Source organism: Ranitomeya variabilis, chromosome 5, assembly GCF_051348905.1.
Source record: "Ranitomeya variabilis isolate aRanVar5 chromosome 5, aRanVar5.hap1, whole genome shotgun sequence".
NCBI lineage: Eukaryota > Metazoa > Chordata > Amphibia > Anura > Dendrobatidae > Ranitomeya > Ranitomeya variabilis.
Window position 1 is genome coordinate 434,060,456 of NC_135236.1, and position 25,993 is coordinate 434,086,448.

At 47.1% G+C, this 25,993-nt stretch overlaps 1 protein-coding gene across 5 annotated transcripts; it reads left to right on the forward strand.

Moving 5' to 3' along the window:
- Positions 1-72: 72 nt before the first annotated feature.
- On the forward strand, positions 73-25,004 carry CCDC107 (coiled-coil domain containing 107). 5 transcript variants are annotated; one of them, XM_077265316.1, is made up of 6 exons: positions 73-391; positions 14,305-14,492; positions 18,094-18,160; positions 19,436-19,526; positions 20,319-20,428; positions 23,540-25,004. In XM_077265316.1, exons 1-6 carry the CDS (start codon positions 73-75, stop codon positions 23,791-23,793), a joined length of 1,029 nt encoding a protein of 342 aa, XP_077121431.1. In that variant the 3' UTR covers positions 23,794-25,004. The 5 variants fall into 5 exon arrangements, with proteins under 5 accessions (XP_077121431.1, XP_077121432.1, XP_077121433.1 ...); XM_077265317.1 differs by having other exon boundaries at positions 23,543-25,004; XM_077265318.1 differs by having other exon boundaries at positions 73-382.
- Positions 25,005-25,993: the final 989 nt, after the last annotated feature.

Genomic DNA, 25,993 nt, shown 5'->3' on the forward strand with positions numbered 1-25,993 from the left:
CACGTAGCTCCCGGTACCGGGGATAGGGAGGAATCATGGGTCGTATACACGGTGTTAGGTCGGCATCACGTGATGTCACGGTCTGCTCTCCCGCCTGTCCCGGGACCGTACATACAACCAGGCGGAATAGGCACGTCACAGCGGGCAGCCAATGAGAGTGCGGGAGGCGGGGCGCTGCTCCCCCGGGCGGGCACAGTGGGCGGTGACCGCACGGCAGTGATCATGGTGCTCTCCAGCTCCCAGCACCTGCTGCTCTCCCTGTCCCTGGCGCTGTGTGCCTGCTTTCTGCTTCCCCGGATGTTTGGTGCCGGTGTGAAGGACTCTGGCAAGCAGGAGGCCGGGAAGATGCCCCCACCCGGGCATGGCCGCCCCGCCAGCAGAGGTAACGGGGGTGAGACCGGCATTTATGTGTGTACGGGAACCGGCAGCATTACTGTGTCATTACTGCCCGGGTATTACTGTATTGCCACCTGTCATGTGTATGGGAGTGACGGGGGAGACAGATGTCAGGACCAAAACTTACAGGTCACTGTAGAGAAAAACCATGAGCGATGGCAAGGGGCCCGGTCAGTGGTGATGGTGGGGGAGCCCGGTCAGTGGTGATGGTGGGGGGCCCCGGTCAGTGGTGATGGTGGGGGGGCCCCCGGTCAGTGGTGATGGTGGGGGGGGCCCGGTCAGTGGTGATGGTGGGGGAGCCCGGTCAGTGGTGATGGTGGGGGGGGCCCGGTCAGTGGTGATGGTGGGGGAGCCCGGTCAGTGGTGATGGTGGGGGGGGCCCGGTCAGTGGTGATGGTGGGGGAGCCCGGTCAGTGGTGATGGTGGGGGGGGGCCCGGTCAGTGGTGATGGTGGGGGGGCCCGGTCAGTGGTGATGGTGGGGGGGCCCGGTCAGTGGTGATGGTGGGGGGGGCCCGGTCAGTGGTGATGGTGGGGGAGCCCGGTCAGTGGTGATGGTGGGGGGGCCCGGTCAGTGGTGATGGTGGGGGGGCCCGGTCAGTGGTGATGGTGGGGGGGCCCGGTCAGTGGTGATGGTGGGGGGGCCCCGGTCAGTGGTGATGGTGGGGGGGCCTGGTCAGTGGTGATGGTGGGGGGCCCCCGGTCAGTGGTGATGGCGGGGGGGGCCCCGGTCAGTGGTGATGGCGGGGGGGGCCCCGGTCAGTGGTGATGGCGGGGGGGGCCCCGGTCAGTGGTGATGGCGGGGGGGGCCCCGGTCAGTGGTGATGGCGGGGGGGGCCCCGGTCAGTGGTGATGGCGGGGGGGGCCCCGGTCAGTGGTGATGGCGGGGGGGGCCCCGGTCAGTGGTGATGGCGGGGGGGGCCCCGGTCAGTGGTGATGGCGGGGGGGGCCCCGGTCAGTGGTGATGGCGGGGGGGGCCCCGGTCAGTGGTGATGGCGGGGGGGGCCCCGGTCAGTGGTGATGGCGGGGGGGGCCCCGGTCAGTGGTGATGGCGGGGGGGGGCCCCGGTCAGTGGTGATGGCGGGGGGGGCCCGGTCAGCATACCTCCCAACTTTTGAAGATGGGAAAGAGGGACAAGGTTTGCGGCGCGCAAAGCGGTAAATTTTAGGCCACGCCTCTGACCACACCCATTCATAATTAGTCACACCCATATCCACGTCCCAACCACACCCATTTAGCACTGCTGATCACACTGTTTCATATACAATAATTATAAATAAAAAAATATGGCCACACAGTGCTCCATACTGTATAATGGCCCCATATGATGCCCCATACTGTGTATTGGCTGCACATGATGCCCCATACTGTGTATTGGCTGCACATGATGCCCCATACTGTGTGTTGGCTGCACATGATGCCCCATACTGTGTGTTGGCTGCACATGATGCCCCATACTGTGTGTTGGCTGCACATGATGCCCCATACTGTGTGTTGGCTGCACATGATGCCCCATACTGTGTGTTGGCTGCACATGATGCCCCATACTGTGTGTTGGCTGCACATGATGCCCCATACTGTGTGTTGGCTGCACATGATGCCCCATACTGTGTGTTGGCTGCACATGATGCCCCATACTGTGTGTTGGCTGCACATGATGCCCCATACTGTGTGTTGGCTGCACATGATGCCCCATACTGTGTGTTGGCTGCACATGATGCCCCATACTGTGTGTTGGCTGCACATGATGCCCCATACTGTGTGTTGGCTGCACATGATGCCCCATACTGTGTGTTGGCTGCACATGATGCCCCATACTGTGTGTTGGCTGCACATGATGCCCCATACTGTGTGTTGGCTGCACATGATGCCCCATACTGTGTGTTGGCTGCACATGATGCCCCATACTGTGTGTTGGCTGCACATGATGCCCCATACTGTGTGTTGGCTGCACATGATGCCCCATACTGTGTGTTGGCTGCACATGATGCCCCATACTGTGTGTTGGCTGCACATGATGCCCCATACTGTGTGTTGGCTGCACATGATGCCCCATACTGTGTGTTGGCTGCACATGATGCCCCATACTGTGTGTTGGCTGCACATGATGCCCCATACTGTGTGTTGGCTGCACATGATGCCCCATACTGTGTGTTGGCTGCACATGATGCCCCATACTGTGTGTTGGCTGCACATGATGCCCCATACTGTGTGTTGGCTGCACATGATGCCCCATACTGTGTGTTGGCTGCACATGATGCCCCATACTGTGTGTTGGCTGCACATGATGCCCCATACTGTGTGTTGGCTGCACATGATGCCCCATACTGTGTGTTGGCTGCACATGATGCCCCATACTGTGTGTTGGCTGCACATGATGCCCCATACTGTGTGTTGGCTGCACATGATGCCCCATACTGTGTGTTGGCTGCACATGATGCCCCATACTGTGTGTTGGCTGCACATGATGCCCCATACTGTGTGTTGGCTGCACATGATGCCCCATACTGTGTGTTGGCTGCACATGATGCCCCATACTGTGTGTTGGCTGCACATGATGCCCCATACTGTGTGTTGGCTGCACATGATGCCCCATACTGTGTGTTGGCTGCACATGATGCCCCATACTGTGTGTTGGCTGCACATGATGCCCCATACTGTGTGTTGGCTGCACATGATGCCCCATACTGTGTGTTGGCTGCACATGATGCCCCATACTGTGTGTTGGCTGCACATGATGCCCCATACTGTGTGTTGGCTGCACATGATGCCCCATACTGTGTGTTGGCTGCACATGATGCCCCATACTGTGTGTTGGCTGCACATGATGCCCCATACTGTGTGTTGGCTGCACATGATGCCCCATACTGTGTGTTGGCTGCACATGATGCCCCATACTGTGTGTTGGCTGCACATGATGCCCCATACTGTGTGTTGGCTGCACATGATGCCCCATACTGTGTGTTGGCTGCACATGATGCCCCATACTGTGTGTTGGCTGCACATGATGCCCCATACTGTGTGTTGGCTGCACATGATGCCCCATACTGTGTGTTGGCTGCACATGATGCCCCATACTGTGTGTTGGCTGCACATGATGCCCCATACTGTGTGTTGGCTGCACATGATGCCCCATACTGTGTGTTGGCTGCACATGATGCCCCATACTGTGTGTTGGCTGCACATGATGCCCCATACTGTGTGTTGGCTGCACATGATGCCCCATACTGTGTGTTGGCTGCACATGATGCCCCATACTGTGTGTTGGCTGCACATGATGCCCCATACTGTGTGTTGGCTGCACATGATGCCCCATACTGTGTGTTGGCTGCACATGATGCCCCATACTGTGTGTTGGCTGCACATGATGCCCCATACTGTGTGTTGGCTGCACATGATGCCCCATACTGTGTGTTGGCTGCACATGATGCCCCATACTGTGTGTTGGCTGCACATGATGCCCCATACTGTGTGTTGGCTGCACATGATGCCCCATACTGTGTGTTGGCTGCACATGATGCCCCATACTGTGTGTTGGCTGCACATGATGCCCCATACTGTGTGTTGGCTGCACATGATGCCCCATACTGTGTGTTGGCTGCACATGATGCCCCATACTGTGTGTTGGCTGCACATGATGCCCCATACTGTGTGTTGGCTGCACATGATGCCCCATACTGTGTGTTGGCTGCACATGATGCCCCATACTGTGTGTTGGCTGCACATGATGCCCCATACTGTGTGTTGGCTGCACATGATGCCCCATACTGTGTGTTGGCTGCACATGATGCCCCATACTGTGTGTTGGCTGCACATGATGCCCCATACTGTGTGTTGGCTGCACATGATGCCCCATACTGTGTGTTGGCTGCACATGATGCCCCATACTGTGTGTTGGCTGCACATGATGCCCCATACTGTGTGTTGGCTGCACATGATGCCCCATACTGTGTGTTGGCTGCACATGATGCCCCATACTGTGTGTTGGCTGCACATGATGCCCCATACTGTGTGTTGGCTGCACATGATGCCCCATACTGTGTGTTGGCTGCACATGATGCCCCATACTGTGTGTTGGCTGCACATGATGCCCCATACTGTGTGTTGGCTGCACATGATGCCCCATACTGTGTGTTGGCTGCACATGATGCCCCATACTGTGTGTTGGCTGCACATGATGCCCCATACTGTGTGTTGGCTGCATATGATGCCCCATACTGTGTGTTGGCTGCACATGATGCCCCATACTGTGTGTTGGCTGCACATGATGCCCCATACTGTGTGTTGGCTGCACATGATGCCCCATACTGTGTGTTGGCTGCACATGATGCCCCATACTGTGTGTTGGCTGCACATGATGCCCCATACTGTGTGTTGGCTGCACATGATGCCCCATACTGTGTGTTGGCTGCACATGATGCCCCATACTGTGTGTTGGCTGCACATGATGCCCCATACTGTGTGTTGGCTGCACATGATGCCCCATACTGTGTGTTGGCTGCACATGATGCCCCATACTGTGTGTTGGCTGCACATGATGCCCCATACTGTGTGTTGGCTGCACATGATGCCCCATACTGTGTGTTGGCTGCACATGATGCCCCATACTGTGTGTTGGCTGCACATGATGCCCCATACTGTGTGTTGGCTGCACATGATGCCCCATACTGTGTGTTGGCTGCACATGATGCCCCATACTGTGTGTTGGCTGCACATGATGCCCCATACTGTGTGTTGGCTGCACATGATGCCCCATACTGTGTGTTGGCTGCACATGATGCCCCATACTGTGTGTTGGCTGCACATGATGCCCCATACTGTGTGTTGGCTGCACATGATGCCCCATACTGTGTGTTGGCTGCACATGATGCCCCATACTGTGTGTTGGCTGCACATGATGCCCCATACTGTGTGTTGGCTGCACATGATGCCCCATACTGTGTGTTGGCTGCACATGATGCCCCATACTGTGTGTTGGCTGCACATGATGCCCCATACTGTGTGTTGGCTGCACATGATGCCCCATACTGTGTGTTGGCTGCACATGATGCCCCATACTGTGTGTTGGCTGCACATGATGCCCCATACTGTGTGTTGGCTGCACATGATGCCCCATACTGCGTGTTGGCTGCACATGATGCCCCATACTGCGTGTTGGCTGCACATGATGCCCCATACTGCGTGTTGGCTGCACATGATGCCCCATACTGCGTGTTGGCTGCACATGATGCCCCATACTGCGTGTTGGCTGCACATGATGCCCCATACTGCGTGTTGGCTGCACATGATGCCCCATACTGCGTGTTGGCTGCACATGATGCCCCATACTGCGTGTTGGCTGCACATGATGCCCCATACTGCGTACTGACCCCCCTCCTGTATGCATGGCTCATATTTCCCCCCCCCCCTGTATGCATGGCTCATATTTCCCCCCCCCCCTATGCATGGCTCATATTTCCCCCCCCCCCCCTATGCATGGCTCATATTTCCCCCCTATGCATGGCTCATATTTCCCCCTCCTGTATGCATGGCTCATCTCTAAAGTCAGACATTGCTTTTCAACCATGCTTCCACAGAATTAAAAAAATAAATAAAACTCATGAAATATGCCTGGACAGAAATGTTGGTACCCTCAACTTAATATTTTGTTGCACAACCTTTTGAGGCAATCACTGCAATCAAACAATTCTTGTAGCTATCAATGAGACTTCTGCAGCTCTCGAGAGGTACCGTATTTTGTCCCACTCCTCAAGAGCAAACTGCTCCAGTTGTCTCGTGTTTGAAGGTTGCCTTTTCCAGACGACATGTTTCGGCTCTTGCCAAAGATGCTCAATAGGATTTAGGTCAGGGCTCATAGAAGGCCACTTCAGAGTACTCCAATGTTTTCCTCTTAGCCATTCTTGGGTGTTTTTAGCTGTGTGTTTTGGGTCATTATGCTGTTGCAAGTCCCATGACCTGTGACTGAGACACTGATTTCTGACACTGGGCAGCACATTTCTCTCTAGAATCCCTTGATAGTCTTGATATTTCATTGTACCCTGCACAAATTCTAGACACACTGTGCCAGATGCAGGAAAGCAGCCCAGAACATAACAGAGCCTCCTCCATGTTTCACAGTAGGGACAGTGTTCTTTTCTTGATATGCTTCATTTTTCCATCTGTGAACATAGAGCTGATGTGCCTTGCCAAAAAGTTCTATTTTTGTCTTATCTGTCCATAGGACATTCTCCCAGAAGCTTTGTGGCTTGTCACCATGTAGCTTGGCAACTTCCAGTCTGGCTTTTTTATGATTTTTTTTTTCAACAATTATTATTTATTATTATTATTATTATTATTGTTGTACATTTTATAGCGCCATTTATTCCATGGCGCTTTACATGTGAAAAGGGGGCAAATACAGACAAATACAACTAAACATGAGCAAAAAACAAGGCACACAGGTACATAAGGAGGGAGGACCCTGCCCGCGAGGGCTCAGTCTGCAGGTGTCCTCCTTGGTCATCTCCCATGAAGCCCACTTTGACTCATACAACGACGGATGGTGCGATCTGACACTTATGTTCCTTGAGCTGAAGTTCACCTTTAATCTGTTTAGAAGTTTTTCTGAGCTCTTTTGTTACCATTCGTATTATCCGTCTCTATGATTGTCATCAATTTTCCTCCTGCGGCCACGTCCAGGGAGGTTTCCTATAGTCCCATGGATCTTACATTTCTGAATAATATGTGCAACTGTAGTCACAGGAACATCAAGCTGCTTGCAGATGGTCTTATAACTTTTAACATGTTTGTCTATAATTTTCTTTCTAATCTCCTGAGACAACTCTTTCCTTTGCTTCTTCTGGTCCATGTTGAGTGTGATACACACCATGTCACCAAACAGCACAGTGAGTATCTGTAGCCCTATATTCAGGCCCACTCACTGATTCCAAGATTGTAGACACCTGTGATGCTAGTTAGTGGACACACCATGATTTAACATTTCCCTTTTGTCACATTATTTTCAGGGGTACCATCATTTCTGTCCAGGCCGATTTCATGAGTTTTATTTTATATTTTTTAATTCTGTGGAAGCACAGTTGAAAAGCAGTGTCTTTCATTTATTTTCATAGATTTTTTTTATTTATTATTACTTTTGTCAGATTCAAGTTATTTCTGTGACCGTTGTGGGGTTTTTCTGTCATTAAACGAGGGGTACCAACAATGTTGACCACATGTGTATCTGTATGAGCTGCCTGGGGAGCGCCGGCGGATATCTATCTGTGTGGGCCACCCTGGTAATGTTCAGATGCTGTATCACACTTGTGACTTATGTTTTTCGCTCTAAATATCTAAGACTAAAGCCTCCACAACATTCTGGCCGGCCCTATAACCCCTCTTCTAGTGGAGCATTCTCTCAGCAGCCTGACACCAGATTATTCCTGACGCCGCGCTCCCCTTTCTGACTCTGGGAAGGCTCTGAGGCATTAAGGTAACTTCTCTATTCAGCAAACTCGTAGAGTAAATCTGGTTTTGCAACAATTGTCTTGAGGTATTTGCCCTTTCACACTTTCAATCCTGTTTTTCCATTTGTGCTGCAGATTTTGATGTTTTTTTAGGCGTCTTCCATGTAGAAAGGGCTTGTGTATTACAGGCCTCAGACGTGGATCTATTGATCGCATGTGGTGAGGCGTGAGCCATTAGCACGGCTTCCAATTCTGTCTTTTCCTGTTGTTCAGAAGCAGACAGTGATTCCGATAAATGGAAGGCTTTTATCTCATTAGACTGGTCAGACATTACACTGGTGATGGAGGGATTTGGGATGATGCATTTTTATAGCTAAAACAAGAGCGTGTATATTCAGGATCTTCCTTAGAAGGGTTTCCTTGTGACGCCACGTGAGCTCTGCAGATATGAGCACCTGAAGTATAAGCGTAGCAGGCCACTAATTAGCCACAGCGCTCCGCTTCAGGAGACCTGGTGCCAACATGGCTGGAACACCTTTGGTGCAGGAGGTGAATATCTGTTGTTTTATTTTTACACTGGGGAGTATATTATTTTAAAGCAGCACTCCAGCGGGTTTTTTTTTTCCAGTGCAGGAGTGTTGCCACTTATCAGCCACTGTCTTCAGCTATTACCGGCACCTCTCCTGAGTAGTGTCTTCTGGCTCTCCCAGCAAACATTGGAGCCATGCGGCAGGTCACAACCTGCAGAAGACTGACCAGAGCGGCAGGAGGGAACAGATGAGGGCAGCGGCTGGTTAGTATGACTGACTGACCGAAGCAGCAGGGGGAACAGACGAGGACGGCAGCGGGTTAGTATAAGATTGACTGACTGACTGACTGACTGGCCGGAGCGGTGGGGGAACAGATGGGGACGGCGGCTGGTTAGTATGAGATTGACCAAAGCATCGGGGGGAACAGATGAGGATGGCGGTGGGTTAGTACAGACTGACTTACCGCAGCGGTGGGGGGAACAGATGAGGACGGTGGCGGGGTAGTATAAAACTGGGGGCAAAGAACATACATTAGTGACACCGCTCAAGCACTGCAATGAAGAGAAAACCCTAGAGAGCTGCTTTAAGAAGGGGGTTGTCAAATGGACAAACCATTTAAGATTTCCCTTCATTGGAATGAAGGGGTTTAGGCCAACCACTGAAAAACAATTCAGTCACACAGGTAAAGTTCTTCCAGCATTCACCAAACCAGACTTGACTACAGGGCTGTGGAGTTGGAGCCCATTTTGGTGGAGTCGGTGTCATGGACATTGAGGAGTCGTAGGTTTGGCTTACAGACTCCACAGCCCTGCTTGTCTATCAGGCAGATACAGAAGCATGAAGTGTCCCTTCATAGGGCACATTTCCAGTGGCATCATGCTTTCCCCACTCCATCCAATGTAAAGCTTACATTGAAACCCATGCAACGACCCGGTGCTAATTTTTTGTGCCGATTCTAATGGCAGAGGACGTATGCAGCTCAGCAGGTAATGGGATTTTCCCACTAACAAAGAACACTGCTCAAAAAAATAAAGGGAACACTAAAATCCCACATCCTAGATATCACTGAATGAAATATTCCAGTTGTAAATCTTTATTCATTAAATAGTGGAATGTGTTGAGAACAATAAAAACCTAAAAATTATCAATGTAAATCACAACTAATATCCCACGGAGGTCTGGAGTTGGAATGATGCTCAAAATCAAAGTGGAAATGCCTCAAGACAAGGAAATGATGCTCAGTAGTGTGTGCCTATATGACCTCTTTACAACGCCTGGGCATGCTCCTGATGAGGCAGCGGATGGTCTCCTGAGGGATCTCCTCACAGACCTGGACTAAAGCATCTGCCAACTCCTGGACAGTCTGGTGCAACGTGACGTTGGTGGATGGTGCGAGACATGATGTCCCAGATATGTTCAATCGGATTCAGGTCTGTGGAACGGGCGGGCCAGTCCATAATTCAATGCCCTCATCTTGCAGGAACTGCTGACACACTCCAGCCACATGAGGTCTGGCATTGTCTTGCATTGGGAGGAACCCAGGGCCAACCTCACCAGCACATAGTCTCACAAGGGGTCTGAGGATCTTATCTCGGTACCTAATGGCAGTCAGGCTACCTCTGGTGAGCACATGCAGGGCTGTGCGGCCGTCCAAAGAAATGCCACCCCACACTATTACTGACTCACTGCCAAACCGGTCATGCTGAAGGATGTTGCAGGCAGCAGATCGCTCTCCAGATTCTGTCACGTGCTCAGTGTGAACCTGCTTTCATCTGTGAAGAGCACAGAACGCCAGTGGCGAATTTGCCAATCCTGGTGTTCTGTGGCAAATGCCAAGCATCCTGCATGGTGTTGGGCTGTGAGCACAACCCCCATATGTGGACGTCGGGCACTCAGACCATCCTCATGGAGTCTTTTCTAAACGTTTGTGCAGACACATGCACATTTGTGGCCTGCTGGAGGACATTTTCCAGGGCTCTGGCAGTGCTCCTCCTGTTCCTCCTTGCACAAAGGCTGAGGTAGCGGTCCTGCTGCTGGATTGTTGCCCTCCTATGGCCCCCTCCACGTTTCCTGGTGTACTGGCCTGTCTCCTAGTAGCGCCTTCAGCCTCTGGACACTACGCTGACAGACACAGCAAACCATCTTGCCACAGCTCACATTGATGTGCCATCCTGGATGAGCTGCACTACCTGAGCCACTTGTGTGGGTTGTAGAGTCCGTCTCATGCTCCTGCTACTTGTGTGAAAGCACAACCAACATTCAGAAGTGACCAAAACATTAGCCAGAAAGCATTGGTACTGAGATGTGGTCTGTTGTCCCCACCTGCAGAACCACTCCTTTATTGAGTGTGTCTTGATAATTGCCAATAATTTCCATCTGTTGTCTATTCCATTTGCACATCAGCATGTGAAATTGATTGTCAAACAGTGTTGCTTCCTAAGTGGACAGTTTGATTTAACAGAAGTTTGATTTACTTGGGGTTATAGTCTGTTTAACCCCTTAGTGACGGAGTCAAATTTTTTAAATCTAACCAGTGTCACTTTATGTGGTAATAACTCTGGAATGCTTCAACATATCCCAGTGATTTTGAGATTTTTTTTTTTTTCGTGACACATTATACTTTATGATAATGGTAAATTTAGGTCAATGTTTTTCGTTTATTTATTAAAAAAAAAATCAGAACTTTAACATTTTTCTCAAAAATTAGCAGTTTTCAAACTTTGAATGATTATCCCTTTAATCTAGATAGTCATACCACAGCAAAACATTAATAACATTTCCCACACGTCTGCTTTACATCAGCATCATTTGTAAAATGTTCTTTTATTTTGTTAGTATTTTAGGAGGTTTCAAAATGTAGCAGTAATTTTTCATTTTTTCAAGGAAATTTACAAAATGTATTTTTTTAGGGACTTATCCATGTTTGACGTGCCTTTAGGGGTCCCATATATTGGGAAACCCCCAAAAGTTATACCATTTTAACATATGACATATTGAAAGCTGCAGTCAGGTAGTTTATTAACCCTTCAGGTGATTTTCAGGAATTAATGCAGAGTGGCATGACAGAAATGAAAATGTGTATATTTACCACCTAAATGCCGCTAACTTCTGAACAGATTACTATAGCCATCAGACTCTAAGGCCGCTATTTTGTCATGAATTGCCATGGCAAACATCAGGACCACACAATCATGATCTGAGGGCACCAATTGGGATAAAGAAGAAGCCCCCACACTGTTAACCATTTATATGATGTAGTCATTATTGACAGCAGCATCTAAGGGGTTAAACAGATTTGGACAGTGCCAACACTGATCGTGGCTGATGCAGCAAGTTGTCAATTGAATGGGGATGCTATTCTCTTATATCTCAGGTCAGTTAAGACGTATTGGCGGTCATTAAGGGGTTAAGTGTTCCCTTTATTTTTTTTGAGCAGTGTATATCTTGAATACTAGATCGTGGAATAAAAGTAATTTCGACAATTGGATGCGTTTAAGAAAAAAAAATGTTCTTGTGCTAGTATAATCTAGTAACTGTGTAGTGTCTGACTGTACAGGAACATGCATACTTAAACCCATATTCAATATCTCGGGCACCAGAAAACGGAATCATATATATCAAACACAGAGGACAACTACAGTATAAAGTGCCAAATTAAAAATAAACGTTATTAAACATTATTAAAAGCGCAAAGGTGTCCAAGGTAACTGCTTACAAAGCAGGGACAGCCACTAATAAGTTAATCCTAACAGTGCCTGCATCAATACATTAAACACAAAGCCAGTTAATGGTCGAATACACCACGTAGGGGTTTCGCGCACTGTAAGAATAAATGGTGGCGATGTAATAGTCATAAATTGCAGCACTCACATGAATGGGTCTGTATGGGGCGGCGGGGACGCCATAGGCTGCACTGCTAGGGGCTGATTCTTATACAGTCATGGTCAAGTGTTGACACCTTTTTGAAATTGTTCCAGAAAATGTAGTATTTCTCCCAGAAAATTGTTGCAATTACACAAGTTTATTTTCTTTGTGTGTATTGGAACAACAGAGAAGGTAAATTGAACAAAATTGTTGGCACCCTCAACTTAATATTTGGTTGCACATCCTTTGGAATAAATAACTGTAATCAATTGCTTCGTATAACCATCAATAAGCTTCTTGTACCTCTGGAATTTTGGACCATTCTTCTTTAGCAAACTGCTCCAGGTCTCTCATATTTGAAGGGTGCCTTCTCCAAACAGCAATTTTTTATTTGTTTTAAATTTATTTTAAGATCTCTCCACAGGTGTTCAATGGGATTTAGATCCGGACTCATTGTTGGCCACTTCATAACTCTCCAGTATTTTATTTCATTCCATTTCTGGGTGCTTCTTGAAGTATGTTTGGGGTCATTGTCCTACTGAAAGATCCATGACCTAGGACACAAACCTAGCTTTCTGACACTTGGCTCTACATTGCAACCAAAAATCCATTGGTAATCTTCAGATTTCATCATGCCTTGCACACAGTCAAGGCTCCTAGTGCTAGATGCAGCAAAACAACCCCAAAACATCTTTGAATCACCACCATATTTGACTGTAGGTACTGTGTTCTTTTCTTTGTAGGCCTCATTTCATTTTCGGTAAACAGTAGAATGTGTTTACCGAAACGATCTATCTTGGTCTCGCCTTGTTAGCAGAAGGATTTTTTGCAAACTGCAGTCTACCTTTTTTATGTCTGTCAGCAGTGGTTTCCTCCTGGGTCTCCTGCTATTGCTTTCCATTTCATTCAAAGGTTGACTGATAGTTTGCATTGACACTGGTGCACCTGGAGCCTACAGGACGGCTTGAATTTCTTTGGAGCTTGATTGGGGCTGCTTATCCACAATCCAAAGTATCCTGTGCTGCAACCGTTCAGCAATATTTTTTTTTTATTTTAATTTATTTACCCCCCCCCCCACTGCCGTCCATGTCCAGGGAGATCAGCTACAGTCCCATGGGTTGTAAACTTCTTGATTATGTTGTGCACCGTGGATAGAGGAACATCAAGATGGGGGGTGGACTTATAACCTTGAGATTGTTGGTATTGTTCAACAATTTTGATTCTCAAGTCCTCAGACAGTTCTCTTCACCTCTTTTTGTTCCCCATGCTTAGTGTGGCACACAGACACACAATGCAAAGATTGTCAACTTCTCCCCAATTTAACTGGTTTCAGGTGTGATTTTCATATTGCTCAGACCTGTTACTTGCCACAGGTGAGTTTGAACGAGCATCAGATCCTTGACACAACTGTTGACCCATAATTTTGAAAAATTGCCAACAATTTGCTCTGGTCCATTTTGGGGGGTTTTCTGTGAAATTATGTCCAATTTGCCTTGGCTGTATACCTAAGGTAATGGGACTGAATAACGAATCCATTTCTATGCACTAAGAGGTGTTTCCCAATACTTTTGTCGGTATGGTGTGTATGTTATTATGAGACGGGCTAAATGTGAACATGATGATGATGATCCTATCTGTGGCCCTGCCATTACAGGGTCGGGCATGGTTTCCAGCAGCCCGTATTGTCAGTGAAGTCTCCAGGCACTGCTCGGCAGCACTTTTCTGCAGTCCACAGCCAGGATGTACTTTGGTATTAGTCCTGTAGCTGGCCTGTGGGACACCGCACAAATCGTTGCATTGCTTTTTAAAGGGAGGTAATCCAACAATAACCTTAACCTATGGAGCTTCACTTACATTAAGCAGCTTGCTTGCATTATGGATATATGTACGGTTTGCTTACATTTAAAATTGTTTCCTGATGTGGAAAAAATCCTGCCGAGCTGCCGATATGTCACAGACTGCGTGATGTTGATTACATGCATTCCTCCCAGAGGGTGAGATGTAAATCGGAGTGGCTGGAGGGTACGCCGGGGTCGGCTATAAGTGCCTGATTGACGCTTTTCAATTGTTCTAGAGAGCCAAGCAAAATATCATTCATCTCGAAAAATATTGGAGAATAGTAATCACTATGAACAGATGAAAGGCGAGATGGAAAAACAGCTGAAGTCGGAGAGGACTGAAACCGGTCACAGCATGGCATTTACCCTTATGCCACTTTATGCTGTAGGAGTGGCGCTGTTTGCTGCGTATAAGTTTTCAAAGGTAAGTAGCAGATGGCTGAGCCGCAGTCCGCTCCTGTGATGTCTGTATCCTCTTTTCCTTCCCCCCTGCATAGGAGCTGGGGTATGATCAGGCCATGTCCCTGCATGGTCAGACACGGCCATTACACAGGACACAGCAGGGGCACATGTATAAGATTATCTCAGCGCAGGGACATTTCATTAACACATTGAATTGTGGAAATTATTATTCCAAGATCTATTGATTAAAATCAACTTTGTTCATGGGAAAAACCCTTGAATTGATTGTTTTTTTTAACCGTTTATCTGCACAAACAGCGTCACAGGGCTACTGCAGATAACACAGCTTTAGGCCACCGTCAGTGTTTGGTCAGTGTTTTACCTCAGTATTTGCAAGCCAAAACCAGGAGTGGGTGATAAATGCAGAAGTGGTGCATATGTTTCTGTTATACTTTTCCTCTGATTGTTCCACTCCTGGTTTTGGCTTACAGATACTGATGTAAAATACTGACCAAATGAGCATGGCCTTAGGTGCCATCAGTAATTGCTGCGGGTTGGACGCTGCGTATTTCTGCAATGTCAAAAACACAGCGGCCAGATATTACAGCATAGTGGATGGGACTTCTAGATACCCCCATGTCTTCTATGTGTGCATAGTCACCCGCAGAGACTGATATGTGGCGAGTCTTTCAGGGCTGCAGCATGTCGACTTCTCTTGTGGAGATGCTAGTCTGCAACAGAAATTATATCGGCACAGTGCAATGATCAGTGTTACAGCACAGATCATAGGCTGGATATCAGTGTTTTAGGCAGTTTCATTGCTTGAAACACTGAAAACGCTGTGATTTGCTGTTCAGTGATCGTAGTTGTTGTGGGGTGCTAACCCCCCCCCGTGAACATTTTTAAAGGGGACCTGTCACCAGGTTTGGCTGATAATAAAATACTGCCACCGCCTTTCAGAGCTTATCTAACAGTATTCTATAATGCAATAGATAAGCCCCTGATCCGACCTGCAAGATAAGAAAAATTACTTTTATTGTACTCGTGCTGGGGGGGCGGTCCGGTCCGATGGGTGTCGCAGATCTGGGTCCGGCGCCTTCCATCTTCTTGTGATGCCGCCCTCCTGCTTGTGTCATGGCTCCCCGGCATCGCGCTCCAGCACAGGCGTACTTATCGGTCCTGTTGAGGGCAGAGCAAAGTACTGCAGTGGGCAGGTGCTGGGCCTCTCTGACCTTTCCCGGCACCTGCACACTGCAGTACTTTGCTCTGCCCTCAACAGGACCGATAAGTACGCCTGTGCCGGAGCGCGATGCCGGGGAGCCTGTGTGGATGATGCAGGGACGAGTCATCCACATGAAGCAAGCAGGAGGGCGGCGATCATAAGAAGATGGGAGGTGCCGGACCTGCAACCCCCATCGGACCAGACAGCCCCCAGGTGACTATAATATAACTTATTTTTCTTCTTGCAGGCCGGATCGGGGGCAGATACACAGCATTATAGCATGCTGTAGATAAGCCCTGAAAGGCAGTGACCGTAACTCATATCGGCCAAACCTGGTGACAGGTTCCCTTTAATGCCATTGTGGTGCCGCATTAAAGATATGACATATCCATACGTCTGAGCAGTAAGTACTCACCAACCAGGACTTATGGATGCGTCCAAGGTTGTGAAGCGGTTAAACTAAATGGGGGGAGGAAACAACTTTCTGCTGAAAAATGTTTTACAGTTTGAGAAGGCCGATGGACAGGTCTGATCACTTGCAGCCCTATTTTGAGAAAACGCCTCCAGATGGCGCGGGGGCTTCGCTAATAAGCAGCCGTTCTTAGGTAGAGATTGTTTCCGAACTTGTAATATGTACAAACCCCAAGCGCAGCCCTGCAGGAGGAGGCTGAGGAGACGCTTGGCCTGTGCTGCCCTGCGCTATGCCATGGGGATTTCCTTATACTGTAGCAGCAGGCTAAGGGCTTGTTCAGACAAGCACTGTATACAGATGTGGGCTCTCCGTGTGCCCCACAGACCATACACAGAAGCCACGCACCCATTGCATATGGCTGATATTAACAGTCTACGTGATAAAAGCCCTGGGACGCACTCTTGTGGTGTGATTTATGGACCAGACTAATGCATGTAATTGGCATACACATAGGGACAGTTGTGTCCACAATTTGCGGCCCTTCACTGGCCCAAGTCTCTGAATCCAGCCTAAGGCCACGTTTACACTATGATTTTTCTGGACACTACATTGTGGGTGCTTAAACCATTCCCTCACAGTGCTGTGATAATGCACTCCTGGAGAACAGACACTAAGGCTACTTTCACACTAGCGTTAACTGCATTACGTCGCAAATCCGTTTTTTGCCGAAAAAACGGATGCGTCAAAAAAAGTGAAAAACGTATGCAACGCATACAGCATTTCGACGGATCCGTCGCAAATCCGCTAAACGTTTCCGTCGAAAATACTGGATGCGTTGCATACGTTGCATCCGTTTTTACCATCCGTTGCATCCGTTTTTACGACGGATCCGTTTTTAAAATGGGAGGCTCCCAAATTTGATTGGCTACTGGAAAATATGGAAAACTATATAGTTACTGTTTTTACAGCCCATCTTTGAGGGTTTTAGTTTTGTGGCAGCGATGGAAGGTGTTCTTGTGAGGATTGCTAGTTTGGTTACCGACGTTGTCTTTGAGACGAATTGCCTGGATATCATAGTGCGGGAGAAGGAGGCGGCAGCGGAAAGACGTAGGATGCTTCTGCAGCAACGGAGACGACTGTGGATTCATCCGATTAATGAACTACGGATGATGATAAAGGGATCCAAACCCTAACCCTACCCCTAACCTCACACCTAACCGTTTAATGAACATTTTCTGACAGTCATAGTGCCACGTATTTCAGTGCCACGTACTATAAATACTATAACTATGTGGTTATACGTGGCACTGAAATATTGTGGCACTGAAATATCGTGGCACTGAAATATCGTGGCACTGAAATATCGTGGCACTTAAATACGTGGCACTTAAATACGTGGCACTTAAATACGTGGCACTTAAATACGTGGCACTTAAATACGTGGCACTTAAATACGTGCCACGTATATAAGTGCCACGTATATAAGTGCCACGTATATACGTGGCCATATATGTGGGGTTGAAGGCCCAGGCCAGATTTATATAGATTTGGGGGTGTCTGGCCAATTGGCAACAAAATCCAGCTTCTGAGCATGCTCAGTGTAAAAAAAACGTATTGCAGCGCTGCATTGCGTCGTACGACGTGTCCCGACGCATCCGTCGCTCATAGGCTTCCATTGTAGCCAACGACGCATGCCGCAGGATGCGTCGCGACACGTTTTTTAGGCGGAGACAAAAAACGCTACAAGCAACGTTTTTTGCCGACGACGTATCGCCAAATTTCGGCGCATCCGTCGTAAAACGTACACGACGTATGTCAATCCGTCGCAATACGTCGCCAATACAAGTCTATGGGGAAAAAACGCATCCAGCAAAAACTTTTGCTGGATGCGTTTTTTCGAAAAAAAGACGTTTTGCGACGTAATGCAGTTAACGCTAGTGTGAAAGTAGCCTGAGAGAAGGTTCCTTATTTTCCATCTTGTCACTTAAGATGCAGCCAAAAGAGAAGATTGGATCCAAAACCTCCGAAGGCGAAGAGAAAAAATCTAAGGAAACGGGTACGTTTCTAATGTGTCTGTAAAATCTATTATTTGCTTGGTGAGCATGTATACATGTCACATAGGTGCGGCTATAGGACCCGTATATATCGATACGTTAGAGCATGGTCACCGGGCTAAGTGACAGCCGCAGCTTTTTCTTTTGTAGAAAATCAGTCTGTTATGGTATGAAGTCAATGGAGAATAAACAGATTAAAACTGTGACAAATGGGGTATGCAAGAGTATAAAAATAAAACAAGTTGAACTACATTCAGACCAAAGCGTTGAAAAGGGCGTCATTCATAAGTCAGGTTTTTTCTTCACATACGGCAAAAATAGAATGAGGTTTATCAGGGATTCTCATCCAAGTGACATCTGAGTTTCATTGAGTTCTCTATGATAGAAGAAAATGTTCTCCTAACTCATTTTATCTATCACTGAAAAACAGACATCCAAGTGCTGAAGGTTTTTTTCGCAGATCCATAGACTTGGATTTCCGATATTGACCACTTGGTCCAAGAAAAAAAATTGTGAACAACCCCATGGCCACTTCCGGCCCTCAATGACCTTTTATCAGGCCCCAGCGCAGATTCTCAGGGACCGCATTCTTGGGCAGGGAGCTGTATTTTGATTGTCACCAGCTCATTCATTTCTTCTTGCTCTGTTAGCACACACATGCAGTGTTCACTACTGAACATTGAAGGGCATGCAATGAAAGATTACGTCCTGAAACAAGTGCCAGAGTCAGGATGTACTTTATGGGCGAAACTTGTACGGCCCCCGGAGGATGGTAGAAATATCCAAATGGCCCTTGGCAGAAAGTTTACCCCCTGCCATAGACTATCATAGGTACAATTGCTATCAGTAAAAAACACATTATTTGGGAGGGTAGACCACAAGCTATGAAATGTGAGAGGAAACCCAGGCTGGATCTGCAGAGGCAAGGGGAGAGTCATCACACGGCATCAGTTTAGAGAGAGAACCTATGTAGAACTTTGGAGGAAGGGGTCATGTGGGTATCATCCCATAGAGATCCCCATAATCCACAGGGGATAGGAGACCACATGGGTTGGAAAGAGATATAGCTAGCTGTGTTCATACATGAGTGGTAAAAAAAGCCCGCGGCTACCTGGGCACACAGACTTCACGTCCAGTAAAGGGTCTTATATCGGTGGAAACATCACTTTTGCTTCTGCAGAACAGTTTTCAGAACGTATTTCTAGTAACAAGTGAATAATCTGTTAAATTAATAACATATTTTGATTCTCTTTGTCTTTTTATTGTGTATCCTCTAGAAAATCAGCTTTTGGTGTTAGAAAAACATCTTTTGCAAACAGAGAAAATGCTCAGTTCATTACTGACCCAGCTTGATCCGCTCTCCAGCTGGTAAGCCATGCTATTTCTATTGAGATCGTCACGTGAAATGTAATTGATTATAAAGTGGTAAGGCAGCCTCTGTACTTGACTAGGGGCTACGTTAGCACTTTGACAGGGTTGCATTTTCCACATATTCGGCTACTTTCACAGTAGCGTCGGATGACACATGACGAATTGCGACGTACCAACGCTAGCAGTGAATGCGCCGCACAACGGGGGCAGCGGATGCTGTTTTTCAACGCATCCGCTGCCCCATTGTGAGGTGCTGAGAGGCGGGGGCCGAGTTCCGGCCGCGCATGCGCGATCGGAAAAGACTGGAACGAAGCACCAAAAAAGTTACAAGCAACGTTTTTTGGTGGCGACGGTGCGACGCAATCGTCGCACGACGGTTGCAACGTGTGGCAATGTGTCGCACTGCGTCGCTAATGCAAGTCAATGGAGAAAAAACGCATCCTGCAAGCACTTTTGCAGGATGCGTTTTTTCTACAAAACGACGCATAGCGACGTGCAGTGCACGACGCTAGTGTGAAAGTAGCCTTAGTAAGGCTGACCTGCAGAACTGGATGCCGTACCTGAATAAACTCTGTAAAATATACCAGCTTTGTGCTAAGTTTTAGGACTAGTTGCTTCCCGGCCCAACAGCCTCAACCTTTCATGAGGTTTTCTTTAGTCATTTCCATAATTACAAGTTCATCTCTTTACTGTCTTCAGCTGAAATGTAAATTGTCACTGACTTTTACTGTTATAATTGACTTATGGTAGTAAATAATTCATGCAGAATGTCTTTGTGCTCACTTTTAGTGTCAATTCTTTGGCTACAGAGCAGAAAGATGAAATTATGAATCAGCTATTGTCTATCAGACAGTTAATGAAGAAGAGTGGGATGGATAAATCTACTATTAATAACTCAGGTAATGAGTCCATAATTTTCCAACACCTATAATTGTCCGATGGTGTGATCATAAACATAAGTTTCTATAACAACTCAGTTGTTGGGTGACCCAGGACCAGGGTCTCCTTCCCTGTCCCTACCACTAGGGGCGCCCTAGCTCCCCTTATTCCTCGGGATACTTCTGAAGGTGAAGACGCCAGGGCCGCCACCCTTGCCTTATCTTCTGAATCAGCCCTCTGTCTGTTTTCGTCCCCCATCCAGGGAAGAGGGGCACTATTATGCACAGCAGTACACCAACCCAACGAACAAGGCAACACAAACAAAGGTAAACTGAAATAGCAAGCATACAAATATTCACTCACATATAACAGATGAATGCATCGGGGAGTGGAGGACTGGGGAATAACCAATGTAAGAGGGAAGGGAATTAAAACACACTTACAAACCACCCAACAGTCACAGATAACTCCTCCAAAACTCCTCATATAAACACCTCTCCACCAAGCCATGCAACAAAAGCTAGCTCTGACATGGGTTTGAATCAGGACCCAGATTATAAAGGGGATAGGAGTGGGTAACCAAGCTAATCTGAGAGCTCATACTCCGAGTCTCCAACATGGCCGATTAAACCCTGTTCGGCCAAAAGAAATAAGCATCATTTAAAAAGAAGTGCTTCTTTTCAGAGCAGGAGTAGGAGCAATCATACACTGCGGTCTTCTGGCACCTCTTTGTTGCTGTAACCCCTTGACAGTTGCTCATAGAGATGGGCAGATCCATTCTCGGGACTCCAGTCCATCAGCCATTTGAGTTGTCTTTGATCTCTGGACAGGAGGTTCGCAATGATGAAGCTGCATTGTCAATGCAATCGCTAATCAAAAGTCGCACCATGGATCTGAAAAGGCAAGAGATTAGTGAGCCTCCAGTCCAGCAGTCAAACTATGACCTGGCTTACAGACTGGAGTCCTGCAAATCGATCCTCCCAGCTCTGGTCGCTGACTTTCTGTTACAACTTTGTGCCAAGCCACATACATTGTATGGCATAGAAGTGTTCTCCCGTTCCAGTGTTCAAGAGCCATCAACCTATCATGTTTTCAGGATTTCCTTAGCATTCACAGGTAATGGAACTATTTCCTGTGCAATGCTTAGGAAATCCTGAAAACATGATCTGTTGGTGGCTCCTGCGGACTGGCGTTGTGGAACACTGGTCTAGACTATGTGAACATTTGACTATTGCACCTATATGCTTGGGAAACTCTACGTAAGATCATTTGAGGTCAGGCACTGGTGTTGGACGAGAAGTTTTGACTTGCAATCTGCATTCCAAAGTCAAACCATGAGTTTATGGATCTTGCAGTGATACAAGTGAGCTGGAACAGCAATGGACCCACAAAGTTGGAAGCATGCAGTACCCTGAAGTGTCTATGAATACTGCGGCACTAAACTTGTTCTTCGCTACTAATAAAGTGCTCGCCGCAAACCCTGAAAAACGACCCCATAGAACTGTCCCTCCTGCTCTCCACTACAGGCACTATTACAATAGGTATTTAGGTAGGTAGCATTTTCCAGGGATTCACCACACTTCTTTTTGTCCATCAGACTTCTAAATAATGATTCATGGTCTATGCTTTCTATTGAATCCATATCCTGTTCTATGAACGTGCTTAAACAGGAACATGTGCTCTCCTGTCTGGTGATCTGTACACATTTCAGAGGTCTATTGCACAATTGGTGGGGGTCTCGGATTCCCTGCCAAGCTGCAGGCTAATCTGCAGGCAATTCAAGTATCAGCTAAGGCCTCTTTCACACTTCCGTCTTTCAGCTCCCGTCACAATCCGTCGATTTTTTTTTTGAGAATGCAGGATCCTGCATTTTCCCATAGACTTGTATTAGCGATGGATTGTGACGGATGGCCATCCGTTTCATCCGTTGTGCACTGGATCCTGCGTAAAAAAAACGGTCCGTCGGGCAGAGAAAATGTTCAGAGGAACGTTTTTTCTGCACGTCAGAAAATCGGTCAGCGACGCATCCTGCGCTGCCCGTCACTGGCTACAATGGAAGCCTATGGGCGCAGGAGGCGTCGCTGACTGTGAAAAGCAGTAATCCAGCAACGGGTCCCGTCTTTTCAAACTGAGCATGCCCGGAAGAATTTCCCGTCAGGGAAATTCTCTCGCTCTCTCTCTCTTTTTACTATTGATGCTGCCTATAATGTTAAAAATAATAAATCGCAATATTCCCACCTACCGATGCTCCAGGCAGCTAGCGTTCCTAGTAATACATTGCGAAATCTCGTGGGAAGTCACGGTCTCGAGACCGCAACTTCTCGTGAGATTTCGCAATGTATTACTAGGAACGCTAGCTGCCTGGAGCATCGCTGCGTGGGAACGCCGGTAGGTGAAAATACTGCGATTTTTTATTATTTTTTTTTAACCTGGTTTGTATGTGTTTTCGCAGCGGAAAACCGCTGCGAAGACGAATACACAACAGGTGCACTTAGCCTCGACGGGTCCATTAGAAAGACGAGCCCAGTGCACACATTTTCCACAATCTGCACAGGATCCGTCATTTCAACGTCTTGACGGATCCTGTGCAGATTTGGAAGATGGAAGTGTGAAAGAAGCCGAACTGAAAAACACAAAGTTTACTTCCGTTTTAAGATTTCTTCAAAGCGTTATAAGCTACTCTAAATAAAAGACATTATAATTTTTAAAAGGGCAATCACCAAAAATTCTGGAGCTCTGCATGTCTGAAATTCTTACTTGCCTCAACAATGTTACTCGTCAAGTCTCCTTTGATCTCTCGGCTGCAGGTGAAGTGTGAGTGTCTTAATTTTGTCTTCAGCTATGATCGATTTAAAAACAAAAACAAAAACCAGCTACTGATCTCTAAAACATAAAATACAGGAGAGTGCTCTGTCCTCGAGGAGCTGTGGTAGCACTTCCATAGAAGGCTACTCCATACCTAGTCACATGTGTAATAGTCGAAATTGTAGCGATTTCGCGCTACAACATGTTCCAAGACTATTTTTTTTTTAGAAGTGTCATTTGATGCCTGACATTGGAGTACAATGTGAATTTTTAAATGTACTTGTCACTGATGCGCAAGATCGTTAACCAAATTCTTACGTTTACAGTAGGTCAGTCCTGTGAAGATACATTTGAGAATCTGATTGATTCATTCAGAGTTCAGAAATCTGAAATCTCAGGAGAAGACCTTTCAAACCTTGATGCTGTGGATCTTGAATTGCCTGTACACGACCCTGTTTCAGAAGAGCCAGCCATGCAGATAGATTCTCATAGTAAAGAAGACAGTTCTCTACTTGAGGAACGAGACCTAACGGCAGGACGTACATCTGATGGGTTGAGAAAACGCAACATAAAAGACTGAGATAACACTTGACTTAGGATATCATGCCTTCTATCTACGGTTTATTTGGGGAAAATTGGTTCACAGATTTAAATTTCACATCTCTAAGGGGTTGTCCATGCTTGGGACAGATGGCGCGAATCATTCTATGTGACGGCACATTGCTGAATTGGGACAGCGTTCGGTGTGTTTACTGTGGCTTAGTATTCCTTTTCCAAACGGATGATTTCCATTATTTTTCATGTACCGGCTGGACTCATCCGGCTTCTATATTGAGAGAAGTCACTCGTGTCTAATCGGCATCTGACCATAAATATGCAAGTTGCATACATACCCACTTGCACCAGGAATTACCAACAAATCGTGACGTGTACAGTACACTGTCATGTTCCAAGTCTAAATTTGCACTGCGTGACCACACATTTTTTTTTTTCCCCCAAGCCTTGGCAGCCCCTTTAAATTCTGATGTACAGAAATGATGAAATCAAGGCTATATATATATGAAGATGCATGTAATCTACTAGCTGAAGAGCCGGGCGTTGCCCGGGCATAGTAACTAACTGTGATTAGTTATAACAAATAACGGCAGCAGTTAAGGGGCCTTATTCCTCCTGCACCTTATGTTCCTTCTTTTTACCCAGCCGCCTCACACTCCTCTTCCATATACAGTTGGAAACACTTGATACGGAGAGACCCTCCATGCTAGCAGTGGCCCTCCGCCGCTCTTGGGTCGTTCCCGTTAACCCCTGAGTGCCCGGGCCTCACACTGACATGTAATCCTGTGGCTGTAGGTGCCGCACACCGCCTGCGGGGAGCCGTAGAGGGGCACAGGGTGACTTCGGGCTTCTGCACGAGTTTGCACCTATTCCTGCTGGTGTACATGACGTTGGTGTTCATGCTGCTGCTCTTCTCCAGCGCAGACCAGTAAGGTGAGTAAGGCAGGAGACTCGCTTGTGCTAGCACAACCACCTACCTGAATACTAAGGCTGAGTAGTGCCATGGCAACCCAACATCACAACTAGACGGTCAGTCGATGCTTAAAGCTGGCTCCAATAGAGGTGAGTAAGAATGTGTCAAGAAGAGGTGTAGAGAAGAAACATATAATACATGTCACCTTGAAAACCAGGCCTAAGCAGTACTAGTTTTAGAGAACCAGCTAGTGTGTCTAAAGACTTTTTTTTTTTAAATGGGGTTTTTAGTTTCAATAAACCATTGACCACAGGCGCAGTTCATCGTGGTGTGTTAAAAAAAAAAAAACTTTTTTGCTTTGCATGTCGTCTGTTTAGCTGCAGCAGTGACGTCACAGTGCTGCAGCCAAACACGGCGCCGCAGCTCACGCCGTCTAGAAGCTTAGTGATTGGCTGCAACATTGCAGACAATGATTAAGGCAGTGATATAGACCCAGCCCTTGGACTCCTGAAGTAAAGCACTTTTTTCTGTGAACTGTACCTGTATAAAAATACGGTAATTCACTGAAAACCGAAAGATCTCATAAATACAGAAACCTGGGCAATCATACTTGCTACAGAAACAGAATGGTTTGATGGGTGCAGCGTGCACATAAGACCCAATATCTATGAGCTGATGACACAAGAACCACTCACTTTGATCTTCACTGGATAAATTATATGCTTTGAAAGCGATTAAAAGTTGAAGCCTCTCCACACGTGGATTATAGAGCATTTAGGATACAATCTAAAGTCGTACCGGAACTAAATATACTATTTACAACAAGGCTTTCGGGCAAAATTTCAGGATGAACCTAAAATTCACTCTTAACCTTTTCAGGTGAACGTAATGTGACCTTCTCTAAACTTTTGGATGCATATATTCAACTGTTAATGTTTCAGTACTTTTTGCACAACTTGCATTTCTCTAACAAGGAGATTAATGGCAAAAGTTGTAACGCGTTTGATCCGTGAATCGCCCAATACATTTTGGGGTTCGATTTGGAATTGGTATTAAACGGTCCTCTTCATCACGCTGTTCACACTTTGACATCATGAAACCAAGACGCCTAATAATTGAGTAACAGTATACCCACCACTGTTGGCTTTACGTTTTCCATATATTTCACCCAAAAGCGAAATATCCCTAACATTTTGTGACTAGTCTATATATACAGTACTATGCAAAGGTTTTAGGCAGGTGTGCGGAAAAAATGCAAACTAAGAATGCTGTAAATAAAGTGTTAATAGTTTATTTTCATTATGAAAAAAAT

What these genes read in the sequence shown, in the direction of transcription:
- CCDC107 (XM_077265316.1), top strand. Translation starts at nt 73, where the DNA reads ATGTCACGGTCTGCTCTCCCGCCTGTCCCGGGACCGTACATACAACCA. An exon ending in CGCCAGCAGAGGTAACGGGG is followed by an intron (nt 392 to 14,304) that starts GTGAGACCGGCA and finishes CAATTGTTCTAG; the next exon opens with AGAGCCAAGCAAAATATCAT. An exon ending in ATCTACTATTAATAACTCAG is followed by an intron (nt 20,429 to 23,539) that starts GTAATGAGTCCA and finishes TTACGTTTACAG; the next exon opens with TAGGTCAGTCCTGTGAAGAT.